At 38.5% G+C, this 13,394-nt stretch overlaps 1 protein-coding gene across 3 annotated transcripts in view; it reads left to right on the forward strand.

Moving 5' to 3' along the window:
• The window catches only part of LOC146461613 (uncharacterized), a 58,083-nt gene that overhangs the window by 18,717 nt on the left and 25,972 nt on the right, over positions 1-13,394 (forward strand). Inside the window, exons 6-7 of one of the 3 annotated variants that reach the window (XM_085086414.1) lie at positions 753-1,290; positions 8,430-8,518. The exons of 1 other annotated variant lie outside the window; for it this stretch is intronic. In XM_085086414.1, the coding sequence (XP_084942540.1) occupies positions 753-1,290; positions 8,430-8,518 (627 nt within the window). Of the gene's footprint in view, positions 1-752; positions 1,291-7,891; positions 8,519-13,394 lie in introns of all 3 variants that reach the window. One more of the 3 variants, XM_085086412.1, reaches the window with a different exon arrangement.

Consider the following 13,394-nt stretch of genomic DNA (forward strand, 5'->3'; position numbering starts at 1 on the left):
GCGTCATTTTATGGTCTATAAGAGTATAGACCATAGAAAACTGCCGTCGATTTGTTTTTTTACAATAACATGAAAAAAGTACGAGCGGGATTGGCTATTTTTTCGTTGAGAAAGCGGGCGCGTTACATCTGACGTCATTTTTATTGTCTGTACTCTTATAGACAATAGCTACGAGCCAATCAGCGCGCGGGAATTTGGACAGTTATTGTAAAAAGTATTTTAACCGTCTGTCAAACAATAATTTTTAACCAAAGGCCTCTTAAAGACAAACGCTAAGCTAAGATCAAGGTAGATCTTTCCGTTTACTTTATTGTTTTTTCAGTACAAGCACTAAATTCTCTTTAAAATGACACCACATCTGATATTCAGGTGCTTTCTTTAATTCGCATGTTCGGTTTTCCGTAACAGAAATGAACACTGAGATTGACGCTAAAAAAATAAGCCCTTGGAAAGAAAATGGTTAAAGAAGAATTGCTTGTTCAGCAAAGATAAACTTCGCTTTCGTAATAAACACCATTGAAATATGGCCGAATGGTTGAAATATTAGCACGAATCCTGTAATCCTGAAGGCTTTCTAGACTAATAACTACAGACTCTTTTCCTGATCCCCATACACTTATCGACCGAACCAAGCTTTTTGTCAGCTCATGCAACGAGTGACGTTATATGATGCCGAAGGACGGGTGTGGAGGTGGTTGCAATTTCTGAACATCAAACCTTCATGTATTGAATTAATTACTTTCCTTATCAAGTTCCAGATCTTGTTGCCTTCTTCCCTCTCAATGCCGCGTATGGTACCAAGGAGATCAAGAATCGTGTAGCCCAAGGGGTCCCCAGTGGGGTTAGTCTGGCTCCAGGCCCTGACGGTACAGCTGACAGCGCTTACGAATTTGCTGGAACCGCAAACAGTTATATCGAGTTTCCCAACTTTCAAAGTGGACCTTTGGATGTGCGCCACTCAATGACTATGCTCTGCTGGGTGTTCTATAGTGGCCAAGACGGACCTCTTTTCAACTACAAGACGAGTGGACCCTGGGGGGTGCACCTGTGGGTGGTAGCCGGCCAACTTTTTGTCCGCTTTACCCACCGAAATTACGGTTTTACAAACGCTTTACTCAACACACATCTAGCTGGTGGATGGAAGTTTGTTGGTGCCTCCTATGACGGTGGTTCTGGTGACGCAAGGCTGTGGGTCAATGGAGCCGTGGTTCAGACATTGAACATCGGAGCGGGTCTTGATCTAGCCACACAGGACAACATCAGAATGGGAGTGAAGACTGGTGATGGAAGGTACTTCAAAGGAAGGATCGCTCAGATGCAGGTGTACAGCAGCGCCTTGAGTCAGAAGGAAATAGAGGGAATCTATAAGAGGATACAAGCTGTGTAGGTTAGAATGCAGTTTATCTTTTTCAGTCTTGAGAATCACAACAATTTTAATAACAAGTTGTCAAATAAACCATGACAGAAACATTTTTTGCTGAACAGCACTTTTTCAATTTTATCCACAGACTTAAAATTGAAAATAGGAATCATTTCGTTCAATACAACATTAACTTCACCGTTAGTGCAACAGGGAAGGACAGATTAAAAGCGACATTTTTCTAGGTTGGAGCAATCTAAAATTGACCACATTTCATTGTTAAGGGTTTATTTTTGTTTATTTGTCTTTTGAAAGGAATGCCACGAGTGCGAGTTCACTGTCAGATGCTTCCTTTTGTCAGTTCCCCTCGTACAGGGACATTGGATTGGATTGAATAACTTTATTTTAACATGGTAAATTCATCAGTAAAGAATAAAAATTTACGAACTATCCTAAATATTCTATCTATAAACTTTTACTCTAAGATTTACAAACTACCTTAAAAAAAAAAAAAAAAAAGAAAGAAAAATACTGCTTTACATGAATGTCGTGAATTTCAGGAAATGAAATTAGTCACTAAAGAGGTTGCACGAATATAGCTTAGGGTAGAAGTCAAATCGAAGGGTAAGCTGTTCCAAAGTGCCGCACCACTGTAACTAGAGCTGGGGCAAAAGAACTGTAAGTTTGTTCATGAAGTCTCTCAGAGAACATTCAGTTATATTTGTCAAAACGGTTGATAAATAGCTTGATTAGATACTCAGGTGGACGAAGGCTATGTAAAGATTTAAAGACCATTAAAGGCTTTTAGCATTTTTCGTTGCATGAGTACTTAATTTTCTCCATCCAAGTTCGATTAATAAATCTTCAGCATTAGTGCCATAAGTGGAACAGGTTAGAATTCGAGCAGCCCAGTTTTGTAGTTTCCGTAATTTATTTGGGAGTTAGCCTGGGGTGCGAAAAGCTCGCATCAGAAAATTTTTAAGAAAGTTGAATTTCTTCGTTCGTATTTCACAGTTTTTACCTAATTACCAAGAGAAGTTGATGGAGGAGCAAAATCTATCTTTTAGATGCAAATTGAATATGAGGATCTTAGAGAGAGTCGCTCTTAATAATCCGTTTCGCTCGCAAGTACAAAAAATGCAGTTGGTATTCTCTTAAAAAATTTGTAATGTCTTCAACACGACATTTTAGGACGCGCTTTTCTCAACTAAACAATAGACGATAAGAAATGTTCTGTCCCAATTTACGCTCATCCGAACAAGGGATTCTCGCCTCATCGAACAATTATCCAAGTCAGTTTCCTATCAAGTGCATACGAGATACCGGAATCAAACGCAAATACGAGAATATTCCCCTCCACACACTCCGATTGAAAAACTGCTTTTCTATTTGGAGAATACTGAGAGTACTGGAGTAGCGAACGTTGAAACAGGTCAAAACCTGAAAAATAAAATGGTTTCCAGAGCAAGAAAGGCTAAATTATGAAGTGCCATAATGATTTGATTAAGTGTCCTCCTTTCAACAAGCGTTCCCCTTTGTAATAAGCGCTTCTTTTTCGAATGAGGATTTGTTCCGATTCTAAGCTCTCTTGCATTAAGCACCCCCATTTCATTAGTGCTTCAATTCCGGTAAATGCCCTCTGTTTCAATAATAAGCACCCCCTATAGTCTGTTATCATAAGATGGTCTAGGATAAACCGCAGTTATTTCTGTTCACTTACTTTCCATTATTAAAATGAATTATATATTCTACTGTCTTATCTAAAAATTAATGAAGACATTAAATTTATGCTATTCTGAATATGCAAAGTCGTATCGTTGCAGCTGTTCGTCTCACAGTTTTTCCGCTCTATTGACCAGGATAATTCATTTCGTATTCAACACGTTGATTAAAAAAAGTACAGTTTTACTGCAGAAAATTTGAAGTTGGTCTTTCTTTGTTACATTATTCTTCGCCAAAGGACACGAAATCACGTATATCTTTTCTCACAGTATATCACGTATATCGTTTCTCGCAGTATATCACGTATATCGCAGAAAAACTGTTGTGCACAGGAGACAAATATTGATTGCAACTTGACTATATTTGGAGATATTTGTTCCATGTGGTGAACAATAAAAGAGCATATTACACAGTCCTTAGCCCTCTGACCGCGCAAAAGGTAAATTATTTTTTTGGCCAGTGTTTATTGGAAATAAAAGGTATATGTTACAGCTGTATAATAAAGTCGTCTGTGTTTCTTTTCTCACCTTCAAAACTAAAAGTGAATAAAACTTCGTGCAAAACATCACTCACTGTGAACATTAGAATTAACATATATTTATGAAAATGATGTATTAATCAGTAAATGACACAGGCATACTCGGAAAAAAATCCGAGTGGACCTATCAGGAGTCGAACCTAAGACGTTCCGATTACAAATATTTAAACAAGTGTGTTGAACCGATAATTATGAGGTGAAGTAATTAAGCTCTCGCATTAAGCAGTTGAGTTTGCTCGCCATTTATCACTTTATCGCTAACTGTTGCTTTATTTTGTGAGTTTTGCGGCTCTAATCCATCCATCATGTTCGCGTTATGCTTACTTCTGCTGACTGCTGTTGAGTTGAAGGCACAAGGTATGGTATTATTAGTTCAGTATGATTTCCTACTTTTAGGAGCACAAAGCGTTTTGTTTTTATTAGAAAACTGTTCGGCCGCTTGCCTTGTCTTTTAAATTTTAAAATTCTCTACATAAAAAAATCGAATTTCGGGAGAATAAAAGTCGTTGTCAAGTAAAAAATAAATTAATGACTTCATTTAAGTCCCAATGGCATATATTTAGCGCCAACCACTAATTGGGGATGAATTGAAATTTGGAAATATTGATTTTTGACGCGAGAGGAAAAATGGAGCATTCGGAGAAAAACCTCTCGGAACAAGGGCGAGAATCAGCCCTCTATATATGACGCGAGTCTGAGTGGGAGGCGAGTACTCTCACTACTGTGCCATCCCTGCTCCCCAGTTATCCAATTAACCTTGTGTTTTCAGGAAACGAGAAACAAGTGAGTGTTTTCGGTTGAATCGACGACGATGAATGTAGAAATTAAATAATCCTTTTCAATTTAATACACAACTTCACAATTTAGTGGTGATAAATACAGAAAATTGAATCTGTGTTTCGCAGCAATTCCTAGTTTATTTATTTCACAAAACACGTTACAAAAAAGAAAAATATGAACGGAAGAACAACATATTACAGAGGTGAGGAAGCCCTAGGAGAAACGGCATAGGGCTTATAGAATAAGGCTTCTGCATGGTAGTGCGGTTAAAAATAAGACGAAACAAACTTGATCAAGTTAATTTAAAAAAACATTTTATGGTCTTTCGTGTAAATGATCATTTCCCTAAGCAAACCAATAGAAATGTTGCCGAAATGGGATCATAAGCAAGTTCAAGCTGTTTAATTGAATGTAGTAGAGAAAATCATACATGATGCGGCATTAAGAAAAGATCGCACTTACAGATAAGTTACTTGACCATTACGTTTTAATAATAAAACATTTACGCATTGTTAGTATTATTCCAATGTTAATGTATGTGTAACTTTGAACATGTGTTGCTCTTTTCGAGCTAAATATCAGAAAGCAAATTTGGTTGTTTGATGATGATTTGCGACTCATTATTTTCCGCAACACTTGTTTATAAAGCTGATTAAATAAAAACGCTAACTCTTGGTTGAAAGTAATTTCCAGCTAACGCACCAACGCGCTAAATACCTGAAATACATTATTCCTTCTTTTCTACAATGTTCTACAAAAAGACGCGTACGCAAATATCGCAAAATGTCTCCAGTTTTTAGGCCGTCAAGCGCTTGCTGACACTTCAAAGGCGAGAGGAGAGAATGATCCATAGATCCTTTATCTCGGATCGATGGTTTTTTTTGTTTTGTCTTTTTTATTTCAATTTCAATGAAGAGTTACAGAGGGATAGCCACAAACATACATGCAAGCTAAGAAAATACAATACAAGACTTAGCTTAAAAAAATCTAATAGAAAAAAAAAGATGTTTGATTACAATTTACAATGGCCAAAGTGCAGCTTACGTTTAATAAGCAAAACCTGAGGTCAAAAAGGTAGGTCTTAGTTCTATGGCATAAAAGATTGATTTGTAATTTTGAATTGTGCTTTTCTATGTTAAGTTCGCTTCTCAGAACGGCAAGGAAGGTATCAAAGAAACACGGATATTCTTCTCTCGGGGCAATGTAAATGTAATATATTGCAATTATTAAACTGAGGTTCAGGCCAAGTTGTAGCGCGATATCGCGCGATCGTTGCTGGGCAGATTTCCCATACTCAGCTTACACCATTTTTAATGTTATACTGAAACCATATTTCATAACACTAATTTATCATTTTGATTAAAGTTAGGCTAGAACCTCCTTACTAATAAGCGTCATGTTATCAATTTAAATTCAGGGCTTTTTTTAGCCGTAAGCGCCCCTGTATTGCGTATGCTCTGCCCTATATTATCACGAACATCGTGAGTTTGTGATAAATGAGAGTGATAAGCAACAAGATAAACTAGGACTGACAAGATATCATACACGCCGAGACCTAACCGCTTTGTTACTTCTTCAGATTTTTTTTCAGTCACTATTATCGTCTATATTTTATTAAGTTTCATTGGAGGATTTAGCCTCTGGTCAAACGTCGACTGAACGTTTCATGAGACCGTCCAACTAAATAACCGTTTGTTTTACACCCGAACAGGTGACGAATGTGAAGGTGAACTGGAAGGTTAGTGAAAACCTAAGATAACCTTTTTTTGTAGAAGAAAATGTCTTGCTAAGAGGCTAAGATGAGATCATTTATTTATTATTTAGGTATTATTATATCAGGGTACCTTTAAAAAACCTTTCAACCACAAATAATGGTAAACGTCCTGAACGCTTCTATGCTCATATTGTAGTCACCGGATTTCTTTCGGCTAAGTGTCGCCGGGAATCAACTCTATCTTCTCGAAGGAAATTGGATGTTTTTGCTGGAATTTGTCGTCAAAACATGTACTCGGAATTTCAAGTTTTGATTGCATAACATACTTACAGACAGCACATCCATGGTTTTAGAGAGATTTTCAGCACAATGCGGAACAATTTCGACGGATTTAGTTGCCTTTCACCGATCGATGAATCAGTAGTGTGGTTTTCATACTGCGCGTCATACTGGTTATCAAAGTTCGAGCCATTTTCCCGACCGAACGAAGCTAAACCAAAACTAAGAAAATCCTTGAATAACAAGGACTGGAACCAGGTTTGTGAGCCCGCGAGAATGGGCACCCCCACCAAAACCATGTTTTCGCGAAAATCGCTGGGCTCTGAAACCTGGTTAAGGGCCTTGTTATCTAAGGTCTTCCCAAAACCAACCGTGTCTTGGTCGCACGCGTTTTCCCGCGCTTGACACCGGTTACACGCATTTGCTTCATTACGCTTTTACCTTAATTTTCTTTACTTTCTTTCGCGAAATTAAAGACCCGCAAATAAATTTAAAGCCCTGGTATGAAATCCTTTAATCAACCAACTTCAACGTCAGTTTACATGATTGTCATGATATTTTTACCCTTTGTCCTTGTCCAATCTTTTGTTGTTCGTGAATGACGAAGTGGTACAATAAGAGAAAGCTAGAGTCACTGAGCTATTGAAAGACGAGTCAACTCTCGTTCCAAAGATGCGTTTGAAGAAATCGGAAAGCAAGTAAACATATCATCGTGGAAATTTCGTTTTGTTCAGTATCATAACAAAGCATTGCTTTGTGAAATTTTAAACAAAATTCATATGCCAGTCTTAAGACGGCCATTTTGTTTAATACCTTTTCACATTTTTTTTTTTGCCTACTCACGAAATTTCCCGTTTCATTTTCAGGAGATTAAGTTCCCTGTTAAATTATTAACAACAAGGATCATCTATTCCATTACACCAGCGTAATTACTTGTTTCATTTTTCGGCACCTTATCGAAAACCGCTCTAATTAGTTGGCGGTGTTTTGACCGTCTGTCGATCAAGAATAGTTGACCCAAAGGCCTCCTGAAGACAGGCTAAGCTAAGATTAAGGTAGATCTTTTTGTTTACTTTATTGGTTTTTCGGTAGGAGCAGTTAATTTTCACTAAATGGCCGCAAACATGATATTTACGTGTTTGCTTATTTGGCTTGTTCAGTTTTCTATACCAGAAACCGACACTGAGACTTTTGCCAAGTAGTAAGCGCTTGGAAGGAAGAGGGAGGGGGAGGGGGTGTGGCATCGAAAACGGTTGAAATCTGACCGAAAGGTTGAAGAATTTGCATGAATCCTGTAATCCTAAACGCATTCCAGGCCAATAATTACAGCCTCTTTCCCAGATTCCCAAACACTTACCGAGAGAACCATGCTCTTTGGCAACGAGTGACGCCAGATGCATCCCAATGACGAGTGAGTGAGGGAGGGGGGGGGGGGGGGTGGTTACAATTTCTAAACATCAAAACCTCTTCTACTGAATTAATTACCTTCCTTATCAAGTTCCAGATCCTGTTGCCTTTTTCCCTCTCAATGCTGCGTATGGTACCAAGGAGATCAAGAATCGTGTAGCACTTGTGGTCTCCAGTGGGGTAAGTCTGGCTCCAGGCCCTGACGGTACAGCTAACAGCGCTTACGAATTTGCTGGAACTGGAAACAGTTATATCGAGTTTTCAAACACTGAAGGAGGACCTTTAGATGTGCGCTACTCAATGACAATGCTATGCTGGGTGGACCATTATGGCCAAGACGGACCTCTCTTTAACTACAAGACGAGTGGAGCCTGGGGGGTGCACCTGTGGGTGGTAGCCGGCCAACTTTTTGTCCGCTTTACCCACCGAAATTACGGTTTTACAGACGCCTTACTCAACACACATTTAGCTGGTGGATGGAAGTTTGTTGGTGCTTCCTATGACGGCGGTTCTGGTGACGCAAAGCTGTGGGTCAATGGAGCCGTGGTTCAGACATTGAACATCGGAGCGGGTATGGATCTAGCCACACAGGACAACATCAGAATGGGAGTGAAGAGTGGTGATGTAAGGTACTTCAAAGGCAGGATCGCCCAGATGCAGGTGTACAACAGCGCCTTGAGTCAGGAGCAAATACAGGCAATCTATAAAAGGATGCAAGGTACGTGTTTTGGTTCAACATTCAATCGAAAACCGTTCTATTTTGGCACAGTGTTTTGACCGTCTGTCGAACGAGAATTTTTGACCAAGGGTCTCTTGAAGACAGACTCTAAGCTAAGACCAAGGTATATCTTTTTGTTTACTTTATTGTTTTTCAGTGCGAGCAATAAATTACATTGTTAGTGCAATAGGGAAGACATGAGCATGGCCATCGGAGTTTGGATGAATCTAAAATTAAACACACTATCTATTTTGAATTACTATTGTTATAGTTTGAGTCATTGCTATTATTATTATTGTAATTTCTCTAGCGTTTATATTTCACTGAAATTTGCTGTTCATTTCACACTGGAGATGGCAGAGGCAACTGCCGAAACAAGTCTGTAAAACTCAGGAGTGTCGTGTTTTTCTTAAAATTAATTTCATCACTGCTTTTATCCAGACTATCTATAAACTTTTACTCTTAGATTTGCAAACTACCTGAAAAAGAAAAAAATTAGACTGCTTTGTGCGAACGCAGTATATAGCATTTCCGTGCTAAAAAGCATTGAATGCCGGTTTTTTTTGTCAAAAAAAAAAAAAAGGCAAATGGCCTCCATTTTGATGTTGGGAGAAAGAGCTTCACAAGTGTTGTAAATAGTACTGTAATGGTACTATAAGTAAGCAGTGCAATACGTAACATGGAAATATTTCATGACACACAAATTTCCTGCGTAAAAGAATGATCGGTTGCATTGAATGTGCGCTACTTCGAAATACCTCTCTACGTCATCTTAGTTTATCTGGTACCCAGATCTCCCGCTTAAGTTTCACCATAGACTTAGCACTGTAATATTATTTGTTTGTTTGTTTATTTATTTATTTATTTATTCTTACTTGTCTTCACAGTCTGAGCCGGCAGAGAGGATCAGTTCAGAAATTAACCACCAAACTAGCTGAAAGCATTGGTTTTAAAACTCTGTAAGACGTCAATCGCAGAATAAATTCATTTCAAAACTGTTCAATATTTGTAGTACTTTTTTGTGAGACAAAACTTTCCTGTTGAGAATGATGTGTTATTCAGTCAGTAGCACGACCATACAAAGAAAAAAGAAATCCGAGTTCTCCCAATAAGTCCTCCTCACTTTGTTTAATATGTGAGCAAACGCCACTAAACTTGGCAACTGTTCGTGAAATTGCTTTGTAAGGAATTTGTTGTGATGGGGGTAATAATGTTAATTAAATGGCGTTGACAGGCAGGTTTTCAGAAATTGGACCATTTTTGAATTAAAACTGACAAATCTACGGTAATTTTTGTACCTTTAGATTACTTGGTATTTCGCTATTGGTTTTGATAATTTTTAGGTCAGATTTGTTTGATTTCTGAATGCGGGGGAATAAAAAATATAAATTGGTTGATCCGCCATGTGATATGAAGGCGACCATTTGAAGATTATGACGCAATTCGCACGTTACATCAGCTAACTAGTTTCCGTTGCGGGCTTCAAAGGAAAGTTTCCCTTTCTACGCTATGCCCATCCCCTAAACCCAGATCGAGGGCCATAAAAAGCCAAATATAGGTTGGGCCGAGTTAAAAAGGAAACGAAAAGTAATTTAAGTTTCATTTAATCTACTTACATAAACATCTCTTTCAAATGTCCGCCGGCATTTAATTTAAAAGAAGACGATACTCGTGTAAATCAGATCCTTGCCCTTTTAACTTCGAATTAATAATACTCTTCACTTGCGGGTGTAAAAGCTCCCTGAAAAAAGATACAGTTGGTAATCTCTTAGATAATGTGCAACGCCTTCATAGCGACATTGTAGGATGCAGTGTTCTTACTGAAAACCAATACGTGTTCAGAAATGTTCTGCTTCCACGATTGAAGATAATCAGAACAATTTCCTACCTTGTTTAGAATTACAATTGCATCGAGCAATTAGCCAAGTCAGATTAAACCATTCTTCTTAACCGTCAATAAATGTTCTGAAGTAAATTGGAAAGGTAAAATTAATAATAATGACCAATCCTTCTGTCATGTTCTGTGCACAAGTAAGGCCTTCGGCTGATATATTCAAAACGCCCACATTGCCCCCACACCTCACTAACCAATGTATTATAGTTCTTTCAGAAAAGAAAAAAAAACGTGAGGTAACATCCGTTCTCTTAGCTCGTTGGCAGCTTAGAGATAGCTATAACTCTAGTTTATTAACATATTCAAACGGCAAGCGAATATGAGAGTACAGCTTATACACGCAGGCCTCAGTCTCCTGAACAAGAAAAAAGTTATACAGTATTACATAAAGGGGTGCTTGGGAAAAAGAACATCACTGTGTTGCTTTTTCCGCCTTGCAAACGCAAGCAAGTAAGATTATCATAAATATCATTGGGTGTGAACAACACCTTAGCATTACTGAGGTACAGTCAAACCTGTATTAAGCGGAAACCCTCGGGAACCTTGCTAGTGTCCGCTTAAAACAGGGTGTCCGCTGAAAACAGGTTCCGTTAGAATTCGTCCTAAAACGGTCATATTAATATCCTTCAGTGTTATAAGGCCTTGAAAGGATCAAATACCATTCCCGTGAAAGGAAAGGTGTTTGACAGACCGAAAACCATATCGCATTTATTCACCAGCAGAAAAACCTACTGAACACCAAAACGAAATAACAGATTTTATTGAAGTAGTTGGGCCCGTTCCAAACGCGGGGGGTGGGGGGTGGGGAGGGGTTACTCCAAAAAAAATTGGGTAGGGGTGTGCGGCCCGCTTCCCAAAACCCTTACCCTATTTATGACCAAAATCTGCGATTTTCCATACCCTATTTATGACCTGAAGTAGCTTCTTCTAAAAAAAATCGAACCCAGGACTAGAGTGCAAAAATCTATACCCTATTTATTACCAAAATGGCGGCAAAATGGCCAAAAGCGATACCCTATTTATGACCAAAACAGCCGAAAAACCATACCCTTTGGCGCAGCACATACCTATATAGCCCAAATAAGGGAGTACCCCCCCCCCCCCCGGGATTCCAAAGCTCATGGCATGTGGTAGCCTACGTGTAGCCGTACCCACTCCCCGGTACGGCTACACGTAGGCTACCATGTGGTTATCCAAGCTTTTAAAGCACCCAACAAACCCAGGAAAAGTGACAATTACTGGAAAGAGGGTGAGCAAATAGGTGGGTATCGTTTGGATCTACCTACCCTGCGACCGGAAGCTACACCACGAAAGGGTTATCGCCCTTTCGTGGCGTAGTGTCCGGTGGAGAAACCACTGCTCGCAGGGTAGGAGTTACCCTGCGAGTACATTTTTCAAGAGGACACGTTTTCATGTAACTGGTTAAGACAGAAATTGATGAAGGATTTGTATTATGCCAGTAGTTCTACAGACATGTCTCTTGGTACACGAATTTCCTGTTTGCCACACAAGTGTTTTGTCGGTGAAGTCACGTATTACTAATTTGATCACTTTTGCCAACAGAGATAGTACGTATTTCCTGTTTGTTAGGTGTCTTCAAAGATGTGACAAATCTTTTTTTTTTTTCGGCAAAGTTAAATGACCGATCTATTTAAACGTGGACAAAACCTGTTTAATAGAGGGTGTCCGCTTAATATGGGGTCCGCACAATACAGGTTTGACCGATAAACTAATTCAGACCGCACTCTGTCAACTAGTTTATCAGTAACTTTTTTACTTCTTTCCCTTGCTCGCGGACTGTTATCTATCTATCTCTGTTTCAATAATAAGTAACTCCCCATAGTCTGGTATCATAAGATGGTCTAGGATGAACCGCAGTTATTTCACTTACTTTCCATTATTAAAATGAATTATATATTCTACTGTCTTATCTAAAAATTAATGAAGACGTTAAATTTATGCATTTCTGACTATGCAAAGTCGTATCGTTGCAGCTGTTGGTCTCACAGTTTTTCCGCTACATTGACCAGGATAATTCTTTTCGTATTCAACACGTTGATAAAAAAAAAAGTACAGTTTTACCGCAGAAAATTTGAAGTTGGTCTTTCTTTGTTACATTATTCTTCTCCTAAGCAAGACACGAATCACGTATATCGTTTCTCGCAGTATATCACGTATATCACAGAAAACCTGTTGTGTACAGGAGACAAATATTGAGTGCAACATGACCATATTTGGAGATATTTGTTTCATGTGGTGAACAATAAAAGAGCATATTACACGGTCCTTAGCCCTCTGACCGCGCAAAAGGTAAATTATCTTTTGGCGAATGTTTATTGGAAATAAAAGGTATATGTTACAGCTGTATAATATAGTCGTCTGTGTTTCTTTTCTCAGCTTCAAAACTAAAAGTGAATAAAATTCGTGTAAAATATCACTAATGGTGAACATTAGAATTAACAAATGTTTATGAGAATGATGTATTAATCAGCAAATGACACAGGCATACTCGGAAAAAAATCCGAGTGGGCCTATCAGGAGTCGAACCTAAGACGTTCCGATTACAAATATTTAAACAAGTGTGTTGAACCGATAATTATGAGGTGAAGTAATTGAGCTCTCGCATTACGCAGTTGAGTTTGCTCGCCATTCTATTGTGTGAGTTTTGCGGCTCTAATCCATCTATCATGTTCGCGTTATGCTTACTTCTGCTGACTGCTGTTGAGTTGAAGGCACAAGGTATGGTATTATTAGTTCAGTATGATTTCCTACTTTTAGGAGCACGAAGCGTTTTGTTTTTATTAGAAAACTGTTCGGCCGGCTTGCCTTGCCTTTGGAATTTTAAATTTCTCTACATAAAAAAAATCGAATTTCGGGAATATAAAATTCCTTGTCAAGTAAAAAATAAATTAATGACTTCGTTTAAGTCCCAATGGCATATATTTAGCACCAACCACTAATTGGGGATGAATTGAAATTTGG

The sequence above is a fragment of the Pavona decussata genome, unplaced genomic scaffold (assembly GCF_977016875.1).
Source record: "Pavona decussata unplaced genomic scaffold, jaPavDecu1.1 SCAFFOLD_195, whole genome shotgun sequence".
Taxonomy (NCBI): Eukaryota; Metazoa; Cnidaria; class Anthozoa; order Scleractinia; family Agariciidae; genus Pavona; species Pavona decussata.